The sequence below is a fragment of the Mustela nigripes genome, chromosome 2 (genome assembly GCF_022355385.1).
Source record: "Mustela nigripes isolate SB6536 chromosome 2, MUSNIG.SB6536, whole genome shotgun sequence".
Taxonomy (NCBI): Eukaryota; Metazoa; Chordata; class Mammalia; order Carnivora; family Mustelidae; genus Mustela; species Mustela nigripes.
Window position 1 is genome coordinate 59,490,115 of NC_081558.1, and position 24,999 is coordinate 59,515,113.

Consider the following 24,999-nt stretch of genomic DNA (forward strand, 5'->3'; position numbering starts at 1 on the left):
ACAGTGATCTGTGACTTTGGAGTGGCCGTGGACCCGGGCGACCCTGTGTGCCAAGTGAGCCCTGCCTCCTAGTGAGGCTTTGGGAAAGTCACTGAATCTTTTCTTGGCCTCTGTCACCTCATCTGTAAAATGGGCAGCTGCATCTGTCAGGCTTTGAGTCCCTAACTTATGAGTCCCTAAGCTATTTAGTAAGTCTGGGAGATGAAGTCATGAGGTCTGTGCTGCACTGAGGCTCCTTTTGGCCTTGGGAGAGGGGTGGAGGGAAGGGCAGCAGACCAGGATGGGCAGGCTCTCTCCTTCAGCTCACCTTTTGATGTTCATGATCTGGGTGGTCAGTTCACGGATCTCAATGATCTTCTCCACTTTTGCTTTGGTCTCCTTCTCAGCCCTGGGGGTGGGGATGGGGGTGGGGGCAGGGAGCCAACCGCAGACTGTTAAAGGGGGCGTGTACACTGCCTTGGGGGAGTGGGGGTGGGGTGAGGAGCCGCCTGGGGCCCCTGGGCGGCTGGGCAGATGCAGGCAGTTTGGGCGCTGGTGCAGAGTTCCAGGGGGCACGGGGTTGGGGCGCTCGGGCTGCCCCTCCGCAGGGGGCTCACGCTCTCAGGGCCTGAACGGAACTGCGGTCGTTCTCCCGGAGAAACTCGTCGAACAAGGCTGCATCCTTCTCGAGGGACTTCTCTGCCTGCTCCAGCTCTGCCTCCTCCTTGGCTGCCAGCATCTCCAGCCGCTGGATCTCCTTCCGCTTCATGTCCAGGGCGTACTGAGGGCCACCAGAGCAGGAGTCAGGCTCCTGGCTGGGAGAGCCCCCTCCCTGGACCCTCTGCGCATTGTAGCTGGGCCAACCTGGATGAGGAATATCTGCCGCTTCTGGTTAATGTAGATGTTCATGTTATCAGATTCCATCTTCCTTTCTGCAAAGATAGGAGGAAAGCCTCTGGGGGGCGGGGTGGGCAGCGCGGGAGAGACCTGAGCTGGGCCGAGGATGCCAATCCCGGCATCTGCTGTGCTAGGAGGCTCAGGTTATTACAGGGACTCTGGGAGATTGAGCCCTGCCTCTAGGAAAAGGAAAGAAGGCTCTGTTTATGAATTGCACTCTGCATGGCTGGAGACTGGGCCAGGTCTGACTATGTCTGACTCAAGCCTCTCTTGCTGTAGTACTCTTCTCACCTGGAGTAAGACTCTGGACACCCCCACACCCATGGACATTTCATCCAACGGGATCTAATAACGAAAGTCCTATTAGGTCAGGACCTGCATCGGGGTGGAGAGAGAATAATGGGGCACCACGATCTCTTTTTTGGGGGAACTCTAAGCCCCCAGGATCCAATTTTAGTAGACGCTAAGTCAGCACACCAGGGTTTCAGCCAGGTGGGAGGAAATTAAGGTGGGCATCTGGAACACCTTCTGGAGGGCAAGGAGAGAGGTAATGTAGCTGGGGTTAAGGGCCATGGGAGCCTCCTTCTCTTGTCTTTCTGGAAAGAAGGGCCTAGAAACGCCCTGACTTTGGAGAGGCCAGGAACTGAGGAAAGGGCCTTGGAACAATGTGGCTCTCTGCATTATCTCTTAAACCCTCTCCTTTCTGGAAGATGCTGTGGTGTGGGAGTCTTAAGTCTAGAAGCCTGGCAGAGACCCAGCTTGGCCTCTGTCTCCCTGGCCCACCTTGTGGGAAGACCCTTTCCCTCAAGGAGACCCAGCTCCCCACTGCAAGTCAAATCTGGGATAAGGACAAGTCTTGTGCCTAAACCTCCTGAGTCCAGTCTTCCCCATCCAGACACAGCTTGCCTTTCCCAGATCTTGGGAACAGAGGGTGGAGACAGAAATGAAAACCTTGCAGTGCTGCTGTTCCTGCTCACACAGAGCTGGGCACAAAAGTGTCAGAGTGAGCTTAGGGCTCTCCACCCCAAAATAAGCCATGGGGCCAGGCGTGGAGGCTGGGTGTCTTTTTGATTAATATTCCCGTTCAATATACCTGCAGCCCAGCTGGGTTCCAGGTCTTTATTGTCTGGGCATATTCTGCACTCAAGATTTCCTACTGGGTCATAAAACTAATAAGAGCTCACACACACACACACACACACACACACACACACACACACATACAGTTCCTTCTAATTATATGTAGCATCTAAAGACGTTGGCTCATACAGCCCACGAGGTCTGCAGTGTCATTGGCCAGGAGAGGAAACTGCTGTGCAAAGGAGTTGAAGAGCCCGCCCAGGATGGTGAGGTCATTCAATGCTGAAACTGAGATCTGAACTCAGGGAATTTCATGCCACACGGACTCATCAAGTTCAGGTACTATATTTTATATGTGTGCAATCTGCATTCATGTGCACAGTAACATTCCAAATGCAGGCAATATTGGGATTCAAAAGCTTTTAAATTTGCAGTCCATTTGGAACTGATCTGTGTGGCAGTGGGAGGCAGGATCAGACCTGAGACCTCCACATTCCCCATTGCACCACAGCCCTGCCTCTTCAAGCACTTTAAAAGCATGAAGGGCAAGACCTGACTCCAGAAAAAGGGGGCACCTTTGGTCATGCAGAGCTTCCACGCTGTGTGGTCATGGAAGGCACGTAGCCGTTCCGCCTCTCTGCGCGTCTCCTGGTCCTCCATCTCGTCCTCCAGCTGCAGCTCCCGACGCAGGCTGGTGTGCTTGGCTGACACTTTGGAGGAGTAGGTCATCTTCTCGTGCACCTGCAGGGTCGTCTTCTGCTCCCGCTCCTGGCAGGCGGGGCCAGGTGGAGTTGGGCAGTGCCAGCATCTACTTCTACCCCCTCCCCACCAAGCCTAGGACATGCCTCCTTCCCTCAGCATGTGGCCCAGGTCACCAAGGTCGGAGAGAGGGGTCCTGCATGTGCCGTCGCTGCACAGGAAGGCTGTGGAGCTGTGTGTGCCTGTGGAAGTGCCTGGGATGCCTTGAACACAGCTCTCAGGTTGAGAGGGAAGTGGGCAGGGAGCACTTTAATAGAGCGGGGTGAAGGTGGGGTCCCCAGGGGAAGTACAGTTAGCCCAGTTAGATGGCATTCAGTAGTGCAGGGACATACTCACTAACAGATGATTCCTCTTTCATCTGAAATTCACACTTACTGTGATCTGCTAAATCGGACTCTCCAAGGTTCAGGGAAACTAGATCTGAGCTTCCAAAAGAAACTCAAGATCCCTGGGGTTTGGAATGGGGCTGGAAAATGTGCATTTCCTGATGTATCTTTGGTCACTGGTTGAGTCTCAGTGGGAGCCACTTGTCCAAGGAATCTCAGATACTGAGCCCTGAGTTGGGGCAGACAGAATCAGCCCAGAAGGGAGCCTGGAACACTGGCCATGCCCATGCCCCTGAGAGTGTGTCCCAAAAACAGAGCCCATGCTGACCACTTTTTAGTGGAGATGCCCCAGGTGAGTCCTCCCCGAGCCTGGCTGCAAGGCTGCTTGCATGCCACAGAGGGTGAGAATGGACAAGGGGCCTTGTATGGGGAGGCAAGACAGACTATGTTGGGGTACAGACAAGGCAGGGGCTGGGGGTTGGGGCCAGCTCCAGGACTCCCAGGTACTGCTGAGGGGCATGCGTGTCTGTGTGTGTGTGCCTGTGTGCTTGTTCGTCTGTGTATCTGGCTTCCAAGAATTCCAGAGAGGGGGATTGTGCGAGGCTGGAGCAGTTGGGAGGGTGGTGGTCTCCTGGGGGAGGTGTGAGGGTCCCTGAGGTCTGAGATGGGTCTTGCAGGACAGGGAGAATCTCGGGAGCTGATGACTTTTGGTGCAAGGGAAGCAGATGTAAAGCCTCGTGGTTGAGGCTAGGCCCCAGCAGCCTCTAAAAGCCACTTGGACAAGGCCCAGGAACAGTAGTGATAAAACCATGTGAGAACAGTGGGACAGGTCAGAGACTGGAGAGCTAGTCAGGCTTCTGAAATGATTTTTTTTTTTTTTTAATGGTGAGCCACTGGGGCGCCTGAGCAGTTCAGTGGGTTAAGCATCCAACTCTTGATCTCAGCTCAGGTCATGATCTCAGGGTCATCAGGCTTTGTGCTCAACTTGGAGTCTGCTGGAGATTCTTTCTCTCCTTCTCCATCTGCCCCCCTGACTTGTGCTCTCTCTAAATAAATAAACAAAATAAAGCATTCTTCTGAGAAGGGCAATCAGTCCTAGATACTCACTGCACGAGACTTATTCCGCTCCTGTTCTCTGAGCAAGAAGAAATCCACATCTCCAGACACATGGAAAGGATTTGCAGAACGGTCAGGAGCAATCGTGGACACTGGGGAGAGAGATACTTCATTGGAGAGATGACCTGGCTCTTCTAAATGGTGGCCTGTGTCTCGGGAGTCCTGGCATCCCCCCAGTCCAGCATGAGGAACTTGAAAGCACAAGCTAGTGGCAAATGTTCTCTTGGATCTGGCAGTACCTGAAATCCAACCCTGGACCTTCCAACTCCATAAACCCACCTGTCTGGTTTAACGTAGTTGGACATGGGCATCTGAAAGAGACCTGGTGAACCCAGCACAATCTGTGTCTCATATGTCTGGCTCCTCTCAATTAAAGTCTCAGGAACCCCCATTCCATAGAGGAGAGAAGCAAGAGTCGGGAATTGATGGGGCCAGCTAGCAGGAGGTTGGCCAGCTCCAAAACAGAGGCACCTGCCTGCAGAGTGGCAGTGGCACACCAGGTGAACATATCCTGTCTGCAGGATTCTCCAGGAGCTTCCCAGGGGAAGGCTGAGTTTGTGGGTGAGTGAGGCAAAGCACCTGAGGCCTAGGGGGTGGAGGACAGGGCAGGAATTTGGGAGATGGGGGCTGTCAAGGACCCCAGCTCTGCTGCTCTCCTACTCCTGTGGGTAAGGGAGAGATTCCTGCTGCTCAGCTCATCAGGGACAGAACCCAAGAGGCACCAAACTAAGGGCTTCAAAATATGGATGCTTTCTCCCCTTATCCTTGATTTAGAGGAAACAGGGTTCCTTGTAAGACCAAACCAAACCAAACAAAACACTTTACTTCTTAGAAGTAAAAGAGTATGAGAACAAAATAACTCCTCCACTTTGAAAAAAACTGTGGGTGACATTCTGGGGGTATTGCTTCTAGTAATTTCTAACACCTATTTTTTAATAATTTCACATCTTTAAAAAAAAAACCACTTTCATCTTCAGCAAATGCCTGGGAAATTACTAATTCAGCGAGAGCTCTGTACGCAATTACAAAGGGGTACAGTAAGGCAGGACTTCACCAGGGCATGTCGGGGGACCAAGCGTGGCAGCCACATGCTGCCTCGGGCACTGGTGTGCCACCACAGGCTGGCTCTTGGTAACTGACTTTCTGAAGGGGGAACAGGGGCCAGGGGCTGTGAGCATTTCCAAGCTTCAGAGCCTTATGCCGACCTGCCTTTCTGGAGGTTTGTCCCATTTTACACCCTCACCAGCAAGAAGAGACTGTGAAGGGGATTCGAAGTTATGCTCTGAGGGTCTCAAAAAACCTCCGCAAGAGAGCCGAACTTATGAATGAGTGAAAGTGGAGAAGCTGGCAAACTCCATCCTGCTCAGGCCATCCAAGTGAACCAGAGCAGAAGCGAGAGAGGTGGCCTTCTCTGGCCAGTGCGACCCCAGCAGTCACTTAGACGGCTCCCCGAGGGTCTTCGCCTGCACCCATCGTATGGAGGGGGCAGAAAAGCTCCAAGTCCACAACATCTTTGTACTATTCTTTCAAATTTTCTCTAAGAATGAAATCCTGTCAAAATACTTTACAAATCTGAGTGAGAGGAGTAAAGAAAGATGACCAGCTCCTAGGCCCCGCTGAGGGGATGAAGCCCGCAGCAGCCTCTGCTAGGTCTTAGCCTGGCTTCTGGAGATGGGAGAATGCAGGAGGGGGCGGTCCAAGACAGGGAGAGGTCACAGGGGCAGTGCCGGCCCCAGGAACATCAGGGACCTGTGGAGAGGAGGGACAGAAGTGGGATGGGCTTGTGCGGGTTTGGAGCATGGACGCTCGTCCCACACCTAATCATGACTTTCTTTTACACACGAATTTTGCGGTTGCTAGAGAGGCTCTGGAAGAGACTTCAGGGCCTTTCTGTCCAAATCGGGAGGCTGGGGAGGCAGGTGTGAATGGTGCACCGGGCACATGGCTTTGCCTCCCCTACCAAGCCAACCCCAGCCCCCAGAAATGATGTAGCACACAGCTCTGGACAAGAAGGGATGACTCTGGGTGGGGGGGGCGGTGGGGGGGAGTTGCCAGGGAGCGTTGGAAGAGGGAACGTGGCGGGGATGGGGATGGGGTTAAGTGGGGGCATATGGTCCAAATAGGCTGGCCTCGGGGGAGGAAGGTATCAGGGAATTGACGGCTCTGAGTGCAGCAATGGGGGCACGAGGGACCTGGACAGAACTGCCGCAGCTCGCCCCCCCGCATGTCCTCATTCCCACTCTCTCTCACTCCCTGTGCTCCTCCAGCAACCCCAGGCAGGGGTCCTAAATTCAGAATAGTGAGGACTGAGCTCGGGTGAGAGAGGCAGGGAAAAGTTAACAGTCTTGACGTATCCAGATTGCGGGGCAGTAGCATGTGTGGACTGCACATCCCACGGCCCCATGAAGTCATTAATTAAGCTAGTTAGCCAGCACGGAGCACTTAACCATGGCCAGACTTCACCTGACTGAATGTTTGTAACAACCCTGAGATGGGAAATATCATTACCCCTGGTGAGGAGGAACAGAGGGACAGAGAGGTAAAGGTGAGCTGTTCAACCTGTAGTAGCAGTGTGGAGACTGGCTTCTGAAAACAGGAGCTGCTTTTGCAGTTTGGCAAGTGGGAAATGTTTCTGGGTGGGAAATGTTTCCGGGTGGAAATATGTTAATGGGAAGATGAGCCTACAACCCAGACTGGCAGTCATTTGAAGCAGATCATTCCACAAATGCCAAGTTGGTTTCACATTTAGTGTCACATAATACACCCCATTATGGTTTTTTTCATATGGTTTCACAGAATACACCCCATTATCAGAATGAGGGAGAAAATGATATGATCTTTTCAAGGGATGCAGTGAAGGTGTTTGATACAATTCTAAACTGATTTTAAATCATAGTCATAGCAACCTAGGAAGAGGAAGGAACTTCCCAATCTGAAAAGGGAAAGTGTGTGAGTAATGCCCCCCAGAGATGTCCACGCCCTAAACCCCAAACCTGTGACTAGATTCCTTTATATGGTAAAGGGGATTTTGTAAATGGGATGAAGGACTTCGAGATGGGAGATGGTCCTGGATTAGACAGAGGGAGGGGCCTGTTGTAATCACAAGGGTCTTACTAAGATGGAGGCAGGAGGGCCAGAAGCAGGAGGAGTAGGTGTGATGACAGAAGCGGAGGTTGGAGTGACGTCACAGAAACTGGGCAGGTTGTACTACTGGCTTGGAGCCAGAGGGGGGCTGGGAGCCAAGGACACGTGAGCCTCTAAGCTGGAAACTGCAAGGAAGCAGATTCTCCCCTGGAGCTTCTGGAAGGAGTTCTGTAAGATTCATTCCAGACTTCTGACTTCAGAATTGTAAGATAACATATTTGTGTTGCTTTAAGCCACCGAGTTTGTGGTGCAACAGCCACATGAAATGAATACAGGTACCTACAAGAAAGTTCTAGGAGGAAATATTGCATATTTCCCTTCCAGGATCAGACACAAGGCATGGATACCCATCTTTGCACTTCTAATTAACACTGCAGTTAGGCAAGAAAAAGATATAAAAAGCATAGTATTGGAAAGGAAGGGCAAATAATGTCATCTCAAGGTGATGATGTGAGTGTCAAGGAGAAAATCCGAAGAATCTACCAACAAAATGGTTACAATTAGATTAGAGATGATTTATAGGTCTGATTGCAAAGTGAACACGAAACTTGTGTAAGATACAGCATCTTCATGACCTCAGGGGAGGGGTCAGCAAAGAGCTTTGAAACAGGACACAAAAAGTACCAACCATACAAAAATGACTGGTAAAGTGAACTCCATGAAAATTAGGAACATTTGTTTAGTAAGAGGCAACACCAAGAAAGGAAATAGCAATCTACTAAGCAAGGGAAAGTATTTGCATACTTAGAACTGGTGAATGATTTATTTCCAGAATATGTAAAGAGCTTCTAGAAATCATTCAAGTAAAAGGACAACCCAGTAGAAAAATGAGCAGAGGCAGGGAGGCACTTTATAACACAGAGTCATCAGTGAACATGATGGTGATCACCCTCATTGGTCACAGGGAATACGAGATGCTAATATATATCGAAAGGGCCAGATAATAGTAAAAGCATAGAGGTGCGGGGCATCTGGAATGCTCACACCTGTTGGTGGGGCTGTAAACTGGTACAGTTGTTCTGGAAAGCTGCTCAGCGGTATCTACTAAAGTTAAACATACTTCCAGCAATTCCACTCCTTCATATACACTCAGGAGAAAAGAGTGCTTCTTTCCCTAAGTGGCATGTACAAGAATGTTCATTGCAGTATTATTTGTAATATCAAAGACCCGGAAACAACCCAAATGTCCATCCACTCCAGAGAGAATAATACACTGTTGACAAATGTACACGGCAACAACAAAGAAGGGAGTCCTGTGACTGGCATTCCACAGATGAGTGAATAGTGTCAGGACCGCAAGAGCACAGAATGTGACCCCATTTATACAAGGTTCGAGAATGAGTAAAGTGATTCTCTGGTGATAACAGAACAGTGCTGTCTCTTGGGCAAAGGGAATGTCTGGGCAGATGGAAAGGTTCTAGACCATGGGGTAGAAGTTACAAAGTTGTATACGTTTATTGAAACTTATCAAACTGTATACCTAAGATTTGTGCATTTCACCTTACATGAATTATACCTTAGCAAAGAAACCAAACCAAACCCAGACTGCTCACCCTTACTGTAGTGATCAATTTAGGTATCCATGGGCAGAAGAAGCTGTTGGGTGAATGACTGATGGGAATCTGACTGAGGGCCAGGCAGTCACCACCTGAACCCACTGAGCATGGACTTCTTATGAAAGGAGGTAGGAAGGATTCTGGTGGTCAAAGTGGAATACCAAGCATGTAGAGTTATGTCTAATTAAAGGAAATAAGAGGAGAAGAATAGTTTAAAAAAAAAAAAAGACAATGACCAGGAAGCAAACAGACACATACAGAATGGGGGACATTCTGTAGGATAATTAACACCACTTCTCATTAAGTCAAGACTCAGAAAATGGAAGGACATGAGGGACGGAGGGACTCTGCAAGACTTAAAGAGAGGGAAGATGATCAGGTCTCATCTGAATCCTAATTAGAATGAATCTTCTATAGGAAGACATTTCTGAGACATTTGGGAGCCTTCCTTGTGGCCTTGCAGGGAAACATCCCTATTTTTGAAAAATGAATGTTGTGGGATATAAGGATGAAATGACATGCCTGGATTTTACCTTAAAATATTCTGACAAAGTTTAGAAGCAACCCAAATGTGCCTTGATAGATGAATGGAAGGAAGATGTGATAGGCATACACACACACACACACACGCACACACAGGACTATTACTTAGCCACTGTATGTTAACTATACTGGAGTTAAAAATTAAAAAAAATTTCTGGCAAAAATTTAAAAAGGACAGATGCAACAAATATGGCCAAATCCAGTCTGGAGATGGGCATATTCATACACTGCATTTTGGTCTCTGCTTCTGAGCAGTTTTGGATTGTCATAATTAAAAGCAAGAGGGGACACAGTGGGGTGGGGGCTTGATGGGAGGGGGCTCAGCCTGAGAGAGATAGGCTCAGGGAACATACTCACATCTGCACTCCTCTGCAGAAGCATCAAACTGGCTAGTAAGCCTGGGGGGCAGCGCACAGCATAGGAGCTAAAGGGATGAACAGCAGTGCAGGGGCTTGGAGGAAGCAGTATGAGCAGCTGGATGCCTACCCTACTTCCTCTTAATAGTTGGCAGCCTCACTGAATGTGCCTCATTGAATAGTTATACTTCACAGCCTCCTTTACAAATACTGATGACCACATGACAAATTTCTAGACATTGGAATGTAGGCAGAAATTGCTGGGTGGGGCTTTGGGGAATGCTCTTTTTCCAGGGAGGGCTGAGTTGGCTGGTGTGCAGTTTTGCTCCTCCCTTTATCCCTTCTCCTTATCTGAAATCAGATGTGATGGCTGGAGCTGCAGCATCCAGCATCCATTCTTTCCCTAAGTGGCATGTACAAGAATGTTCATTGCAGTATTATTTGTAATATCGAAGACCCGGAAACAACCCAAATGTCCATCTCAAATGTCCATCCAGCCATTTTGTGACTGCACGATAACTTTGCAGTTGAAAACCCTAAGGCTAAAAACTGGTGGAGCAGAAAGTCTTGGGAACTGGTCACCTGGTTTCTTAGAACTGCTGTTTGTAGACCCTCATGGAGCTCTGGACTTCCTCCCATATTTCCCATTACTGGAAGAAAAACAAATCCTACTTTGTTTATGTTACTGTTATTTCAGGTCTCAGTCAACCAATTCCTAATAGAAATAGAAGCATTTCCCTTTGCCACTTGCATGGGTGACTATGTTGATGAGGGGAGATGTTTGACTCCCACCAACTTAGACTTCAGCTCCCAGCTTGAGGGCTACGTTTACCTTTTTTCCCATGCTGCTTCTTTTTTTCTTCAATGATTGAAGAAGAACTGATGTCTAGGGACTCCAGGCTATTCTCTGGAGAGACACAAAAGCAAAGCTGTAAACACAGTGTGAGGCTGGGGAGAGGCTCAGGCACCAGCATCCTTACTGGCCCGCTAAGTGGCCCTGGCAAGGTGCTCAGCTTCTCTGAGCTTCCATTTCCACATCTGAGATAATCATGCTGACTTTGCTGGCAAGTTGTGATAACTCTGCAAGAAAAGGGCCCATGTGTACACATGCCTGGCACACAGAACACATTTTGTGCCTTCCCTTTTGCATCCTTCCATTTGCTCCTTAAGAGGAGTGTAGGACTATTTTATCAGGAGGTCACAGACCCAAGCCCTCTGCTTCATGGCACTGCCCTCACTTTTGCTGTGAGCCTCCCAGAATTTCTCTCAAATGCAACAGAAGATTCAGAGACACCCATTTTCTTGATACCTCCCTTCCACAGATACCCACAGGGAAGGGGGCAGTGGGCCTGATACTTCCTCCTACCCCAACTCAGAAATCATCTGTAACTTGGCGATTCTAGTTTATGCCAGCCAGGGAGGGCAGCCAGCCACTGGCAGAAGGGGTGGGGGCTGCTGGAGAGCCTGGGGTGTGGTCTGCTGTGGAGCTCAAGGAGTCAGTCCTTTTGGACCAGCTTCGCGGAGGAACGGGGATGACAGGGTTCGCAAGGTAGGGGACGTGATACAGAAAGGCAGACCCTGAGCAGCTGGGTGATGGGATGTGGGGAGAATGAGGAGGAACAGCTGTCCTGTGGCACTGGCAGGAATGTCAAGGGCATGGGGCCCCAAATCCCAAGGCCTACATGTCAAGCTGTATATTTATAATGGTAAGGAGAGGTCAAGCCATATATATAATGGTAAGGAGAGGGGAGGCGGTAGGGAGTGATGAGGCCAGCGGAGAGAGTTCAGGAGCACAGTCTGTTCAGTGAGTATTTTCTGTCTTAGTGACTTGGGTTCAATTTCCAAGTAGCAACATTTAACCAACCATATCATAAAAATCAGAACATACCACTATTATTCAAACAGACCAAAACCCAAACAAACAAACAAACAAACAAACCCAAACTCTAATAAAATTCAGCTTTTTCTTAATTGAAAAAATGATGTGCAGACATAGCAGACTTTTTTTTAACAAGGTCGTTTGATGTGTTATGATGAACACTGATACGACATGCTGCTATGAAGATCCAGTCAGATGGATCTTTGTTCACCTAACCAGAGGTATTTTATGCATACAGATTCTTTTTTTTTTAAGCTTTTATTTATTTGTCAGAGAAAGAGAGAGAGCGAGAGAGCACAAGCAGTGGCAGCAGCAGGCAGGGAGAAGCAGGCTTCCTGCCAAGCAAGGAGCCTGATGCAGGACTCGATCCCAGGACCCTGGGATCATGACCCAAACTAAAGGCAGACTCCCAATCAGCTGAGCTACCCAGGCGCCCCGTGCACACACATTCTTAAATGCCCCTTACTTCTTCACTGAACAATGCATCTGCTTTCATGCTACAATATGGATGAACCCTGAGGACACTGAGCCCAGGGAAGAAGCCAGTCACAAAAGGACCACTTCTATGAGGTCCCTAGAGTCATCAAATTGCACATAGAAAGGATGGTGGGTGCCAGGGGCTGCGGAAGAGGGGATGGGAGTTAGTGTTCAATGGGGATAGTGTTCAATGGGGATTTCACCTTTACAAGGTGAAAAAGTTCTGCAGACAGATGGGGGGATGATTGCACACGAATAAGAATGTACTTATAACTGAACGTTCCACTTACAAATGCCCCAAAGAGTAAATTCTGTTATGTATATACAGTTGGCCCCAATTTTTAAAATGCTAAAAAAAAAAAAAAAAAAAAAAAAAAGAACGTCTGCTCATGTCCAAGTCTCATTGCTCCTTAGCCAGGTCCTGGGTGGACCCTGAGGCCGTTTCTAGTCTTAATGCAATTTCCATTGCAATGGTTACTCCCTGTTACTTAGTTGAGCAGGACCGGGTCCCACACACCTGGAATTTTGTCAGTAGGACAGGTGATAAATGCATCTCAGTTTTTTTTTTTTTTAAGATTTTATTTATTTGAGAGAGAGGCAGTGAGAGAGAGCATGAGCGAGGAGAAGGTCAGAGGGAGAAGGAGACTCCCCGTGGTGCTGGGAGCCCGATGCAGGACTCGATCTGGGAACTCTGGGATCATGACCTGAGTGGAAGGCAGTTGTCCAACCAAGTGAGCCATCCAGATGTCCCTGCATCTCAGTTTTAATTTGCACTTCTCAATTATGGAAGCTATTGTGTGTCTTTTCAGATGTTAATTATCTGCTTGCCTCTCTGTTAGTATCCTTTGCCTATTTTACTATTGGGATGTTGTAGTTTTTAAATGATCTTGAGAACTGTTATCTATTAGAGAACTCTAGCTAACATTTGTTTGTCAGAGCTGCTAAAAATATTTTTGCTCCAGCTGATATGACAATTTCCTTTGGATTGTCTCTCATGTGTTTTCCTTACAGGACATTTTTATGTTTGCTTAGTGAAATGCTTCGGCGTTCTGTGTTTTGTTTAGAAAGGAATTCTGCATCTGAAGATTAAATACATTTCAAAAACTCCTGTTTTCTTCTAGTACTTTAACAGAATTGAATTTTTAAATTAAAAATTTTATAGATTTTATTATTTATTTGACAGACAGAACAAGCCTGTGGGGGCGGGGAGAAGCAGAGGGAGAAGCAGGCTCCCCACTGAGTAGGCTCCCCAAAGAGCCCAACCACGGGGGGCTCGATCCCAGAACCCTGGGTTCATGACCTGAGCCGAAGGCAGATGCTCAACCAACTGAGCTACCGAGGCGCCCCAAATTAAGAAGTTTTAAAATGTGAGCCTTCTTTTAGAAAAATTCTCCAAGAAAGACAGGGGAGGTGAACCAGGTACAAAATGTCCTCATAAGTAGTGATAAAATTTTAGTACCCCATCTGCCTTCTGCAGTACTAGAGTGCAGGGGGCATGGGGGCGGTGGGAAACGACAGCTCCCCAGGGAAGCCATCGGCTGACCTGCTCCTCTCTAGCAGCCAGGGGTCTCTCCCCCTCTACTCCCCTGAGCCACCTTCTCTGCATTCCAGTTACAAGAGGGCTGGGTCACCATCATGGGCCTCAGTTCCAGGCCATCTCCCTCCTTCACCCTGGGACTCACTCAGCACCTCCCCTGCACACTGGCAAGCCTGTCCTCTCCGCTGCAAGTCCCCTCTGCTCCCCCACAGAAGAGGGCTGGTGGCTTCAATGAGGGTGGGAGGGAGGGGTGGATGCAGGGCTTTTCAGGAGAGCCTGGGGGCTTGGTGCCAGACAGGATGTGGGCAAGGGAGAGAAGGGAGCACAGGGGAAACTCTATCCGTTGGGTATAAACTCCTGTGCTTCAGGTGCTGTTTGCTGAGGTGGCAGAGAAGGGAGGAAGGGGTGGGGTGGGGGCGGCAAGAGGCCTGGAGCTCAGGCGGAAGTGCTGGGTTCAGGTGCCCGTGGGAGCAGCCAAACAGGGACTCTGAAGAGGCCACTCCTGATGGAGGTCTGGGGACTAGGACAATAGAGAATGAAAATGTGTCACTGGCGAATAGATGGAAACTGAGGCTGTGCTTGTGGTCGAGACAGAGGATGGCGGGGACAGCCCAAGGAGCCCCGATGGTCCAGGAGCTTGGCAAGGCGGCTTGCGGAGCAGAGTGACAGGCGGGAGAAGACCAGAGCCCCGGGGGGAGGGTGGAAGGAGGAGCCAGGGTCTGAGGGGAGGTGCCTTTGGAGAGGTCTTAGCCCCCAGAGTGAGATTGGTAGTGTGGACTGAGGGGGCAGATGCCAAGATCCCACAGGGTTAGGAAGGGGAGGCAAGTGGGCATGGTAGGTCTGGCCAGCTCTCAAGGGATGGCTGGGAATGGAGGGGAGGTGCACAGTTAGAAAGGGACCATGCAGCTGGGGAATGGCCAACCTTGTAATCCCAGCAAGAGACAGAAGTGTGACGCAAGTGGAGTGATTGAGGGGTCCAAGAAACAAAGAGGAGCAATTCCGTAGCAGCCTTGCCCATCCCTGGGTATGAGAGGGCAAAAGAGAGACACAGACCAAAACCCAAAGGCGAAGCTGTATGAAGAGACTTGACCACGCTGAGCAGACTGGCAGACCCTTTTTTTTTTTTTTTTTTTTTTTGAGGTGGGGTGCAGAGAGAAAAATAGAGGGGAGGAGCAGAGGGAGAGAGACTCCCAAGCAGACTCCATGCCTAGCACGGAGCTGAGGCGGGGCTCCATCTCACTCCCCTGAGATCAGGACCTGAGCCAAAATTAAGAGTTGGACACATAACCAACAGAGCCACCCAGGTGCCCCAGGGCAGACCACTTTAAAACACAAGTCATAAAACCACTGGTGTGTTTACCTCCTTCTCGGTGGCTGGCACCTGAAACAGCCCCCAGTGTCCCCGGGCTCCAGGCACTCACAGCCTTCAGTGTCCCTCCAGCAAGAGATCATGGTTGGTTTGTGTGGTCAGCTGCGGAAGTGACAGCGTGGGGCTTCAGAAGCAAGGCCAGAGAGGACATTTGGGCCCTGCTTTGCCTCTCTGGGATCACCTATTCTGAAGGGGGTCAGCCCCAGCCAATGGCCACATGACTAAGCCTGCCCAGAACTGATTCTCCAGCCCTGGTTTGCCTTCCTGTGACCACAGAGGAGACCTCTTGGGCCCAAATCCCCAAGCCAAGCCCCTCATGAGCTCCTGACCCAAAGAAACTGAGCTAACTCATGTTTACTGTTGTTTCAAACCACTCAGTTTTGAGGTAATTTGTTACACAGCCCACTCTTCAGGGGCATCCCAGGCTTGGGAGGTCCAGGACCACAATCCACAGGGTTTGGGAGACCCTACGTGATCTCACGCAGCGACCTCTGCAGCTTCTCATCTCACTCCCAGCCTCACCCCTCCCTGCTACCCTCTGGCCACCTGAAGACTCTTCACGGACCATCCCACAGGCAGAACCATCCTTTGCTTTTTTCACTGCACGGGAGTCCAAGCCCCGTCAGTCAACATCTCCCTCATCTGTTGTTGGCCCCATGACCTCCCCTCACATTCAGGACAAAGGGGCTTACTGCCTGCCCCTCCCAGAGATGGCACTCCCCTCTCTTGCATGTGTCACATCTGGTATTATGTAGGGTCACCTTCTTTCCCAAGATGGGCAACTGCTCCAGGTGCATTAAGGATGTCTTGTACTTTCTGCACCTGATGCTCTAGCATGTGAGTCTTATGGACCCCACAGGGACTGTCCTCATCTCTCTACCCTGGGGTTGGTCAACCCCTGGCAAGAGTGAAGGAGGTGTCCAAGAGGGTGATTTACAAATGTAGACCAACTACTCCAGAGCCCACGTGCCCACCTCCCACCTCCACTGTCAGCCTCTCACACCCAGGGCCCCTGGACCCTGCTCTAGTCGCCCAGGGCCAGGTCCCAGACAGCCCTGTGCCACAGAGTCCTGACATTACTCAAACCAGTCAACCCTAAGCCTGCACACCCTACATCCCCTGTTCCTTCCTAAGGAAATCACGACAAAGGCTCCTTCCCACAGTGCCCCGCTCTCTCTGCCTCTGACCCAGCCCGGTCCTTTCCAGTGTGGCCCTGCCGCCTATTTCTAGGGATCTAAGAAGATCACATACTATCTTTCCAATGGCAGCCATCCCTTTGTCTGCTGATCTTACTACACCTGAGCAGTAGTGAGACTGACAGTTTACTTATCTTTTATTTGTTTGTCAATTTTAATATCTATATTATACCTTTACATTTTAATCATTCTTATTACCTTGATCTATCTATGGGGTGTATTCCTGATTGCTTTTTTCCTTTTCTTTTTTTAGTTAACATAGTGTTATATTAATTTTAGGTGAGCAATATAGCGACTCAACACTTCCACACCTCACCCCATGCTAATGATGACAAGTGCCCTCCTTAATTCCCATCACCTATTTCACCCATCCCCCCCACCACCCTCCCCCGGTCCGGTAACCATCAGGGTGTTCTCTATAATTAAGAGTCCATTTCTTGCTTTGTCTTTTTTTCCCCTTTGCTCATTTGTTTCTTAAATTCCACATATGAATGAAATTGTATGGTCTTTCTTTGACACATTTTGCTTCGCATACTGCATTTTAGCTCCATCCATGTTATTGCAAATGGCAAGATTTCATTATTTCTGATGGCTGAGTAATATTCCATTGTATACACACCACATCTACTTTATTCATTCATAGCCAATGGACACATGGGCTGCTTCCTTATCTTGGCTATTGTAGATAAAGCTGCTTTAAACTTCAGGGTGCATGTATCCATTTGAATTAGTACTTTTGTTTTCTTTGGATAAATACCTAGTAGTGCAATGGCTCGTTCATAGGGTAGTTCTATTGTAAACTTTCTGAGGAACCTCCACACTGTTTTCTACATTGGCTGCCCCAATTTGCATTTCCACCCACAGAGCACGAGTGTATCTTTTTCTCGACATCTTCACCAGCACCGGTTGTTTCTTGTGTTGCTGATTTTAGCCATTCTGACACGTGTGAAGTGATATCTACTGTAGTTTTGATTTGCATTTTCCTGATGAGGAGTGATGATGAACATCTTTTCCTGTGTCTGTTGGCCATTTGTACATCTTTTTTGGAGAAACGTCTTTTCATGTCTTCTGTCCATTTTTAAATTGGATTATTTGGTTTTGGGGTGTTAAGTTTTACAAGTGAAATCTACATTTTAAAACAACAGGAACCATGCTTGTCCATCCCCAGCTCCCAGCACGGGATCCATGATGATATTGAGAAGGCAGCTGAGTCTCTGAGGGCGGGCTTTACAGCAGTGTCTGGGCTGGTACTGAGGACTCACTGGTAGGCTCTGAGAGCTGGCAGGAGTGGGGCCGTGAGGGGCGGTGTGGGGAGGACAGGGTGAGATGGTCATTCACTGTCTGCTGGCCGATGTTTACTGGCATTCTAAGTGTGAGGTCCTGCAGCAGACGCTGGCAAACCTCCTCAGAGCCTATATTTTAGACAGGTGACAAACACAAATAAGAGTGTGTTGGGCTTCCAATAATTTTGTGAATGTACCCAGAAATGGAATTGCCGGGTCATATAATTTTATGCATTCCTTTCTGAGGGACCACCCTCCCATGTTCCACAGCTGTATACCTCCTCACCAGCAGTGCCCACGGGTCCCAGTTTCTCTACATCCTTGCCGACACTTGTTACATTGAATTTTTTTTTTTTAATAGCTATTGTACTCGTGCGATGTGATGTCTGACTTTCCTAATGACTGATGCTAATGTGAGCACATCATGTCATGTACTTATTGGCTCTTCAGAAGATCTTCTTTGGCGAAATGTCTGTCAACTCCTTTGCCCCCTTTTTAGTGGGTTGTTCATGTTGCGTTTTAGGAATTCTCTATGCATTCTGGATATTAATCTTTTGTCAAAGATTTCCTTCAGGGTCTGGGTTTGGAAAGGCTGAGAGGGTGGTCTGGTGTCTTTAAATCACTATTGACAGAACTGGCAGGGCGGTCACTCCAGCTCCCAGAGCTGAAAGAATGGCCAGCCTCAGTACTGGCTTCTCAGGAACCAAACACACAGCTGGGCTTGGGGAAGAAAAGGTCCTTATGGCCCACCAGGGCACCAGCCAGCCACGCCAAAAACGTGTGCTGCCCTCCCCATTGTTGCTGGGCTAGAGGCTGCTCCACAGAATGTCACCATTCACCAAAATTTCCCAGCCTCCCCCTCCAGTTCTGTCCTGGAACCCACATGTGTTCATCCAGGCTCCAGAGTTCCGATTTCGGATTCTGAGCGTTGTGACCAGCTCAGTGGTTGTTTGGGTGGAAAGACTGATTCCTGGGAGCTTTCTGCTCTAATTAACATCTCCCAGGTGTCACCTCATACGTGGATATTTTCTTCTTTTAGATGCCATTGTAAATGGAGCTGCTTTCTTCATTTCCACGTTGGATTGCTTGGTGCTGGTGTGGAGGCACACAGCTAACATCGATGTTTGGATTTTGTACCCTGCAACCTGGCTTAATTCATTTATTAGCGCTAGTAGCTTTCTTGTGGGTTCCTAGGGATTATTTCTATATAGGATTATGTCATCTGGGAATAAGATAGTTTCACTTCTTCCTCTCCAATTTGTATATCTTTTCGTTCTTTTCCTTGTCTAAATGCTCTGACTAGGGGCACCTGGCTGGCTCAGTAAGTAGTGTGACTCTTGATCTTGGAATTATAAGTTTGAGCCCCACATTGGATAGAGAGATTACTTAAAATCTTTAACAAATAAATAAATAAATAAATGCTCCGGCTAGAACTGCCAGCACACAGTGTTGAATAGCAGTGAAAACAGACATCCTGGCCTTATTCCTGAACTTCAGGGGAAAGATTTCAGGCTAACAGAATTTTATTGAGGACCTGTTATGTGCCAGGCTCTGGGGAGACAGCAACATGCAAGACAGACGAACACTCCTGCCCAGGTGGAGCTTATGTTCTACTGGGGAGGGAGAAACAAGTAAGGAACAGTGATGAAGGTGGGAGGCAGAAAGTGGTATCAAGAAAAGTAAAGCAGAGGGTGACATTTGAATAAAAGTTTCAAGGAGGTGGAGGAGGGAGCCACAGGGTGATCTAGGGGGAGAGCATTCTGGGGAGGGAGACAGCAGTGTTAAGACACTGAGGCGAGTGTCCCCAGCCCAAGGAGCATGGGCAGCTGAGTGGCAGGACTGGGGCAGCCCCAAGAGGGGAGCTTTTTGTGGCTTTTTTCTCCAACCGTACATTCTGTTCCAGCACACCCCACCCCACAAGCCCTGGCTGGGAAGTCTTAGGTCTAGTATGGGCTTTCACTGACTCCTTTGCCTGGCCAAGGTCTCTGTTAAGTGTCCTCCACTCTCTGCACCAGGGGTGAGGCCTTGCTGGGGTCTCCAGGGAGGCTGTGGTGAATCAGACCCTCTGTCTATGTCACAGACATTGGCATCCCTATATAAAAGTCATTAATCCCAGAAATTGCAATCTCCCTGCTTCAACCCCTCTCAGCATCTTTACAGAACTGAATAGTCCTCCCCATGGTCCATGGGCCCTACCCAAGTAGTTCCAGACTGGCCTTCTGTCTCTCCAACACTGAGCTCATAGGAGCCTCAGCCTTTGCTGGCCCTTCCCCTAGAAGGGGAATGCTGCCTAGAATGCGCTTCTCCCTCTCTCATCCTTCAGGATTGTTATGGATAGGCATCAAATGTCACCTCCCCTGAGAGGCCTTCCTTGACTACCTCTCCCAGTTAAGTTAAGCCTTGCCCCCTACCCAAAACTTCCTGTAGGTTTCCTTTCTACTGGCTGTTTGCTTTTCAATGTCTGCCTTCCTTAAAATGAAAGTCCCAGGTTGGGGAGGGTATTATTCACCCCTAAATCCCCAGTGCTTAGAACACAAGCCCTCATCCAGCAGGCACTTACTAAATATTTGAGAATGAAGACCAAATCCAGAGCTTACTTCTCTGATGTCCAATTCCAGCCGAGTCTTTGCCCAGACCCCTTAACGGCCCCTCCATCAGCACTCCCCAAGCATTATCTTCTGACTCAGACTTCACACAGTGGGAGACAAGCCAAGGCCCTAGAGGTGGGGTGTTGGGTATCATAATAGTGAGTAGAGACCCTAATAACAGTAGTGTCAAGGAGCTGAGTCCTTGACACGTACCCCCTCTTCGAGCTCACAGCAGCCTCAGGGAATTGGGATTGATCCCATTGCACCGATGAGGCAGCTGAGGCTCACAGAAGTGTTGTACTCCGCCATGTGTGTCTGACACCATGTGTGTTCTCCCCCGAGGCTGGGCTCCAGAAACGCCACCTGTACCTGGCTCAGGCTCAGAGCTCAGTGTCCCTGGGCTGTTCTCCCCCAGGAGGCCCCTCTTCCCCAGGGTCTTTCTAGCTCTTACATTCGTCCCCAGCTCCTACAGATGAACCCAGGATATCAGGGTCAACTGTCATCCTGGCCTGAGCCCCTGGCTGATGTGCTCCCATCCAGGCTGCCTTCACTTGCCTACCTGGCTAGGTGCCCCTGCCTGGCCTGGCCTGCAAATGCCATCGGTCTGTCCACTTGCCTGCCTGGCCTGGTTTCCTCCCAAATGCACAGATCCTCAACCCAGACCATGGAGATCAGCTTGGGGGAAGGGGACCTCCTATTTGCATGTCACTGCCAAGGGAAGTGATAAACCCAATCTCGAGAGTCACAGGGTACTCCCCCCACCTCCCCCGCCATGTAACTACTCTCTTGGTACCATAGGATGAATTAGTCTTGTTCATAAAGCCTTCAACTGTCTTGTGCCAGTTGCATTATTTTGTGTGTGTGTCTAAAGTTAATTTGTTGTTATCTGCAAACATTTCAAAGCTATCTTTTTTTTTTGTAACTCTCAGACTTCCTTCATTTTTCAATTTGCCTTGGAGCAGAGTGAGTGAGTGCACAATGGCAGCGGTGGGGACTCATGTAGAGAGCAGCACACGTTTGAGACAAGCTAAGTGCCCATTTCACATGGGTTGGTTCAGTAAATTATGATACATTCACTCTACGTGATCTGTCTTCTGCTCACAACACGGGAAGTCGAAGAGAACTCCTGATAATAATATTGACAAGGACGTCTTTTCACTGTGTTGGGGTTAATGGAAAAAGCAAGGCACAGGAAGCCTGTTTCTTGTGTGGTTGTTTGTGTGAGAAAAAGACAAATGGTATAAACTATGTCTGTATGTATTTGCCTGTGTGCACAGAGCATGTGTGTGGAGCACGGGGAGCAGGAGAGGAGAGGCTCGTGCCACTCCCCTCTGAGGAGGGGAGACTGGGTATCTGGGAACAGGACGGGGAGGGGCTTTCACGAGAGGGGGCTTTGAACACTTTTGAATTTTGAACCATGGGAATATTTTACCTATTCGAAACCAAATTAAATTTAAAGCACAAGTTGACAGCAGGCAGCATTGACCATTCTGCCCACCTCAGTGCCCACCACCCCCAGAAGTGCACCGGCAGCACTTGGCGGGAGCACTTGGCAGCAGACCTGGGACTTCAGTGGAGCCAGGACATCTCCCACAAGGGCCTGAGGCTGATGCTTCCTCTGGGCTCAGCCTAGTGACCTTAGCTGAGGCTGAGAGAGACCCACTTGATTTCTGGTACCTTCCACAAAGCCTGTTATGTGGTGAACTGTGCCCCCGCCCGCAAAATTAATGGTTTTGAAGACTTGAAATCCTACCTTCCAGCACCTCACAAGGTGACTCTGGGTCATGCAGCCCTAACTTAGATGATGTCATGCTGGAGTAGTGTGGGCACCTGATCCTATATGATTCCTGACCTTAATAAAAAAGGGGAAATTTGCAACAGGCATGCACACAGGCAGAACGCCACGTGATGATGAAGGCAGACATAGAGATGACACGTTCCCAGTCCTGGGAACACCGAAGATTGCCAGCAAACCACCAGAAGTTTCCTAGGAGAGAGCCTGGAACAGGTGCTTCCTCTGACCCCTCAGAAGGAACCAGCCCTGTCAGTGACACCTGCATCTTGGACTTTAGCCTCCAGAACCATGAGACAATAAATCTCTGGTGTTAAAGCCACCACTGGGTGGTGGCACTTTGCTATAGCGGCCCGAGGAAATAAAATGTGAAGTTTCCCCAGAATCTGGCACACCTATGTTTCTGCCTCACGGTCTGATTTGGAATCCCCTTAACCCTCAGTTAAGTCTGGATGTCACTGTCCCAGGCTCCCAAGGCGGTCTTCAACTCTGAGCCCATGCCAGCCCCATATTTACCGTTGTGAGTCATACCCTTGGAGACCACAGCAGACACGATCTTGGACATCTGGGCAGATGTTGCAAAGCTTGATTTTGGCTAAAGGCGATTCCAACCTGAGGAGTGATACAGTACTTGAGCCAGGTGATCCCCAGGCCCTCAGCTCCCCTTGCCCCGGGGTGGCTGAGAAAACTTGGCATTTCCTGAGGGCCTACCATGTGACCAACACCTATAGTTCCCTGCCTCCCCCCTCCTTCATCCTCTCTCCCCTCCTTGACTTAGTTCTAGCTGCCCGGCCTAATCTTTCTGTGTCTGGAACATGCCAACCTTGGTCTGCCTCAGGGCCTTTGCCTATACCACTTCCTTGGCCAAAAAATGTTCATGGACAACCAGCTGCGGAGAATGGGACTCTCCCTTCAGCTCTGAGCTCATGTCACCCACTTCAGAGACACTACTCTCACCACTCCATTCAAAACAGTTTCTTTCTTCCCATCTCCGTAACACCTCACTTTACTTTCTCCTCTGCAATTACCACTATCTGATTTGTCGCGCGCGCGCGCGCACACACACACACACACACACACACACACACATCAATGCATTGCCTATTTCCCCTTGAACGGAAGGTCCAAGAGAACAGGGGTATTTTCTCATTTGGAGCCAACGCGCTCATCAAAGCGCCTGACATAGCCTTGGGTCTTCGTAACTATTCATTGGATAAATTTTTCATTTTACAGAGGAGGAAGTAAAGGAGAGATTCAGCTAGGTGTCCAAAGTCACACAGTAAGGAAGGACCTTAGCTGGGATTCCACCCCAAGATTCCTTGACTCCAAAGCCTGTGTCCTTCCAGCAACATTCTGTTACAATCCAGGTGGAAAGAAATCCTGGTCCTGGAGAGGCACTAGTTAGCAATGCCCCGTCTCCTAGCACCCCAGCTTGGTGGGGATGCGTGGGTCATACAGCAGGGGTGCACAAGTCAAGGAAGGATAGAGGGATGGCTAGGTAGCTAGCTTTGTGATAAAGCAAATCCAGTAATAAATAAGGAAGGGCGAGCAAACTTGTAAAGAGACCTTGCAACGGACGCCCAAGGAGCCCGCCCCAAGCCCCACGCACCCCTGACCCGACGCCGCACGCACCCACCGGCCCAGCGCGCCCGGGCTAGCCCGGAAGCCTCCACACCGCAGTTCCCGGCTTCCAGCTCAGGGAGTTCGGTTTACGTCGCCAAGGCAACCATTCTCCCCGCCCGCTGGGACGGTGACGTCACAAAGCCGAGGCGTTCTGGCTACGTGGGGGTGGGGCCTGCGGGCGTCTCGGTCCAGCAGTAGAGGAGAGGCCGGAGTCCCGCCGCCCGAGCTCCGGGCGCCTCCTGCGCAGTGTCTGGGATTGGGTCTGGGGCACAGGCGGTTCCTTCCTCCGTCATTCCTTATTCCGCACTCCTCCCGCTCTTTGCCTTTTGTTCCCCGATTCATTTATTCAGTGTGCGCTTCGGGATGCATGTGGTGCAAACACAGACCTGTCCTTTCTGCCGGGTGGATCTCTTTCTAGAGGGTCGTTTCTTAAAAGTGTGGTTCCTGGGCCAGCCGCAGAAGCATATTATTCCTGGAACTCGTTAGAAGAGCAAAAGTTGTACCCTCCCGGGCGGCAGAAAGTCGGGGGGGTGCGCAGCCGTGCAATCTGGACTGTAACCAGGCCTCCCCGTGAATACGATGCGGGCTAAGGCTTGAATTCACCCTATTCCCGAGGGTGAATGAGACTTTTTACAATAAAGACACAGCACGGCAAGGGCTATTAGTAGACAGGGCAGCGACGGGGTGATAAAAAGCAGGGATCCAGTTTAGATAGCCCAGATTCATCAGCTGATGTGGTCATGGGCTGAAGTGTGCCCTCTGCTTCCCCAGCTCAGGTCTCTGGTTCCTCAGAAACAGGAGAACCCCTCCCACAGTTCTCACCATGGTCACCACATTGTCCCACGCATCTAGGGAATTTGCAGATTGACAAAGTCTGCTTGGAGCTGGGGCACAGTCTGGGCTCTGTCTTTCTAGCTGTACTCTGTGCTCTGGAACAGTGTGCAAACCAGGAGGGTGTCAGTGAGAATCCCAGCAGCTCTCAGCTCTGCTCAAGGCAGGTGTAGTGGTTAGGAAGACCAGTGCCAGGCAATGTGGAGGGGCTCCTTGGATTGGAAGAAGCGGGGATCCCTGAATCACCACTGGAGGACAGCATTCTACTGGTATTATCTACAGGAGGCTTTGTGCAAGGGAGGAAGGAAATTTTTATGTCAAGCCATATACATGATTTGTGCATGAGTGTGTGGGGTGCCCACATGTATGTGGAGAGGAGAGGACTATTTGTTACAGCAGCTAGCTTGAACAGACCCCTTGAACAACCCCCTGAACAAACAAGTGGTTTCCATGTAGCCCCAGTGCAGAGGGTCCTTCTGCTGTCATTTAGAGTCCTAAACACTTTGGCCTCTGCTTGTCTCTGGTCTCTGCCACAGCAAAACAAGGAGCTGGATAGTGGAGTCAGCTATCAGCAAGGGCCAGAGGCACTTTATTAATTGGTGGCTGAGGGAGGAAAGCAAAGAGTTTCAAAATAGTTTATCACAAATAATTGGAATTCTAATGAGACT

The 24,999-nt window shown here is 49.7% G+C and overlaps 1 protein-coding gene across 4 annotated transcripts in view; it reads right to left on the reverse strand.

Moving 5' to 3' along the window:
* The window catches only part of CFAP100 (cilia and flagella associated protein 100), a 49,432-nt gene extending 25,832 nt beyond the window's left edge, over window positions 1–23,600 (reverse strand). For 2 of the 4 annotated variants that reach the window (XM_059390470.1, XM_059390468.1), the window contains exons 1-8: window positions 23,514–23,600; window positions 22,394–22,489; window positions 10,589–10,663; window positions 4,149–4,249; window positions 2,532–2,724; window positions 844–911; window positions 597–760; window positions 308–388 (exon numbers count right to left, since the gene is read on the reverse strand). In XM_059390470.1, coding sequence (XP_059246453.1) covers window positions 308–388; window positions 597–760; window positions 844–911; window positions 2,532–2,724; window positions 4,149–4,249; window positions 10,589–10,663; window positions 22,394–22,442 — 731 coding nt within the window. In that variant the 5' untranslated portion in view covers window positions 22,443–22,489; window positions 23,514–23,600. Of the gene's footprint in view, window positions 1–307; window positions 389–596; window positions 761–843; window positions 912–2,531; window positions 2,725–4,148; window positions 4,250–10,588; window positions 10,664–22,393; window positions 22,490–23,509 lie in introns of all 4 variants that reach the window. The other 2 variants (XM_059390469.1, XM_059390471.1) reach the window with 2 other exon arrangements.
* Between the last annotated feature and the right edge of the window lie 1,399 nt (window positions 23,601–24,999).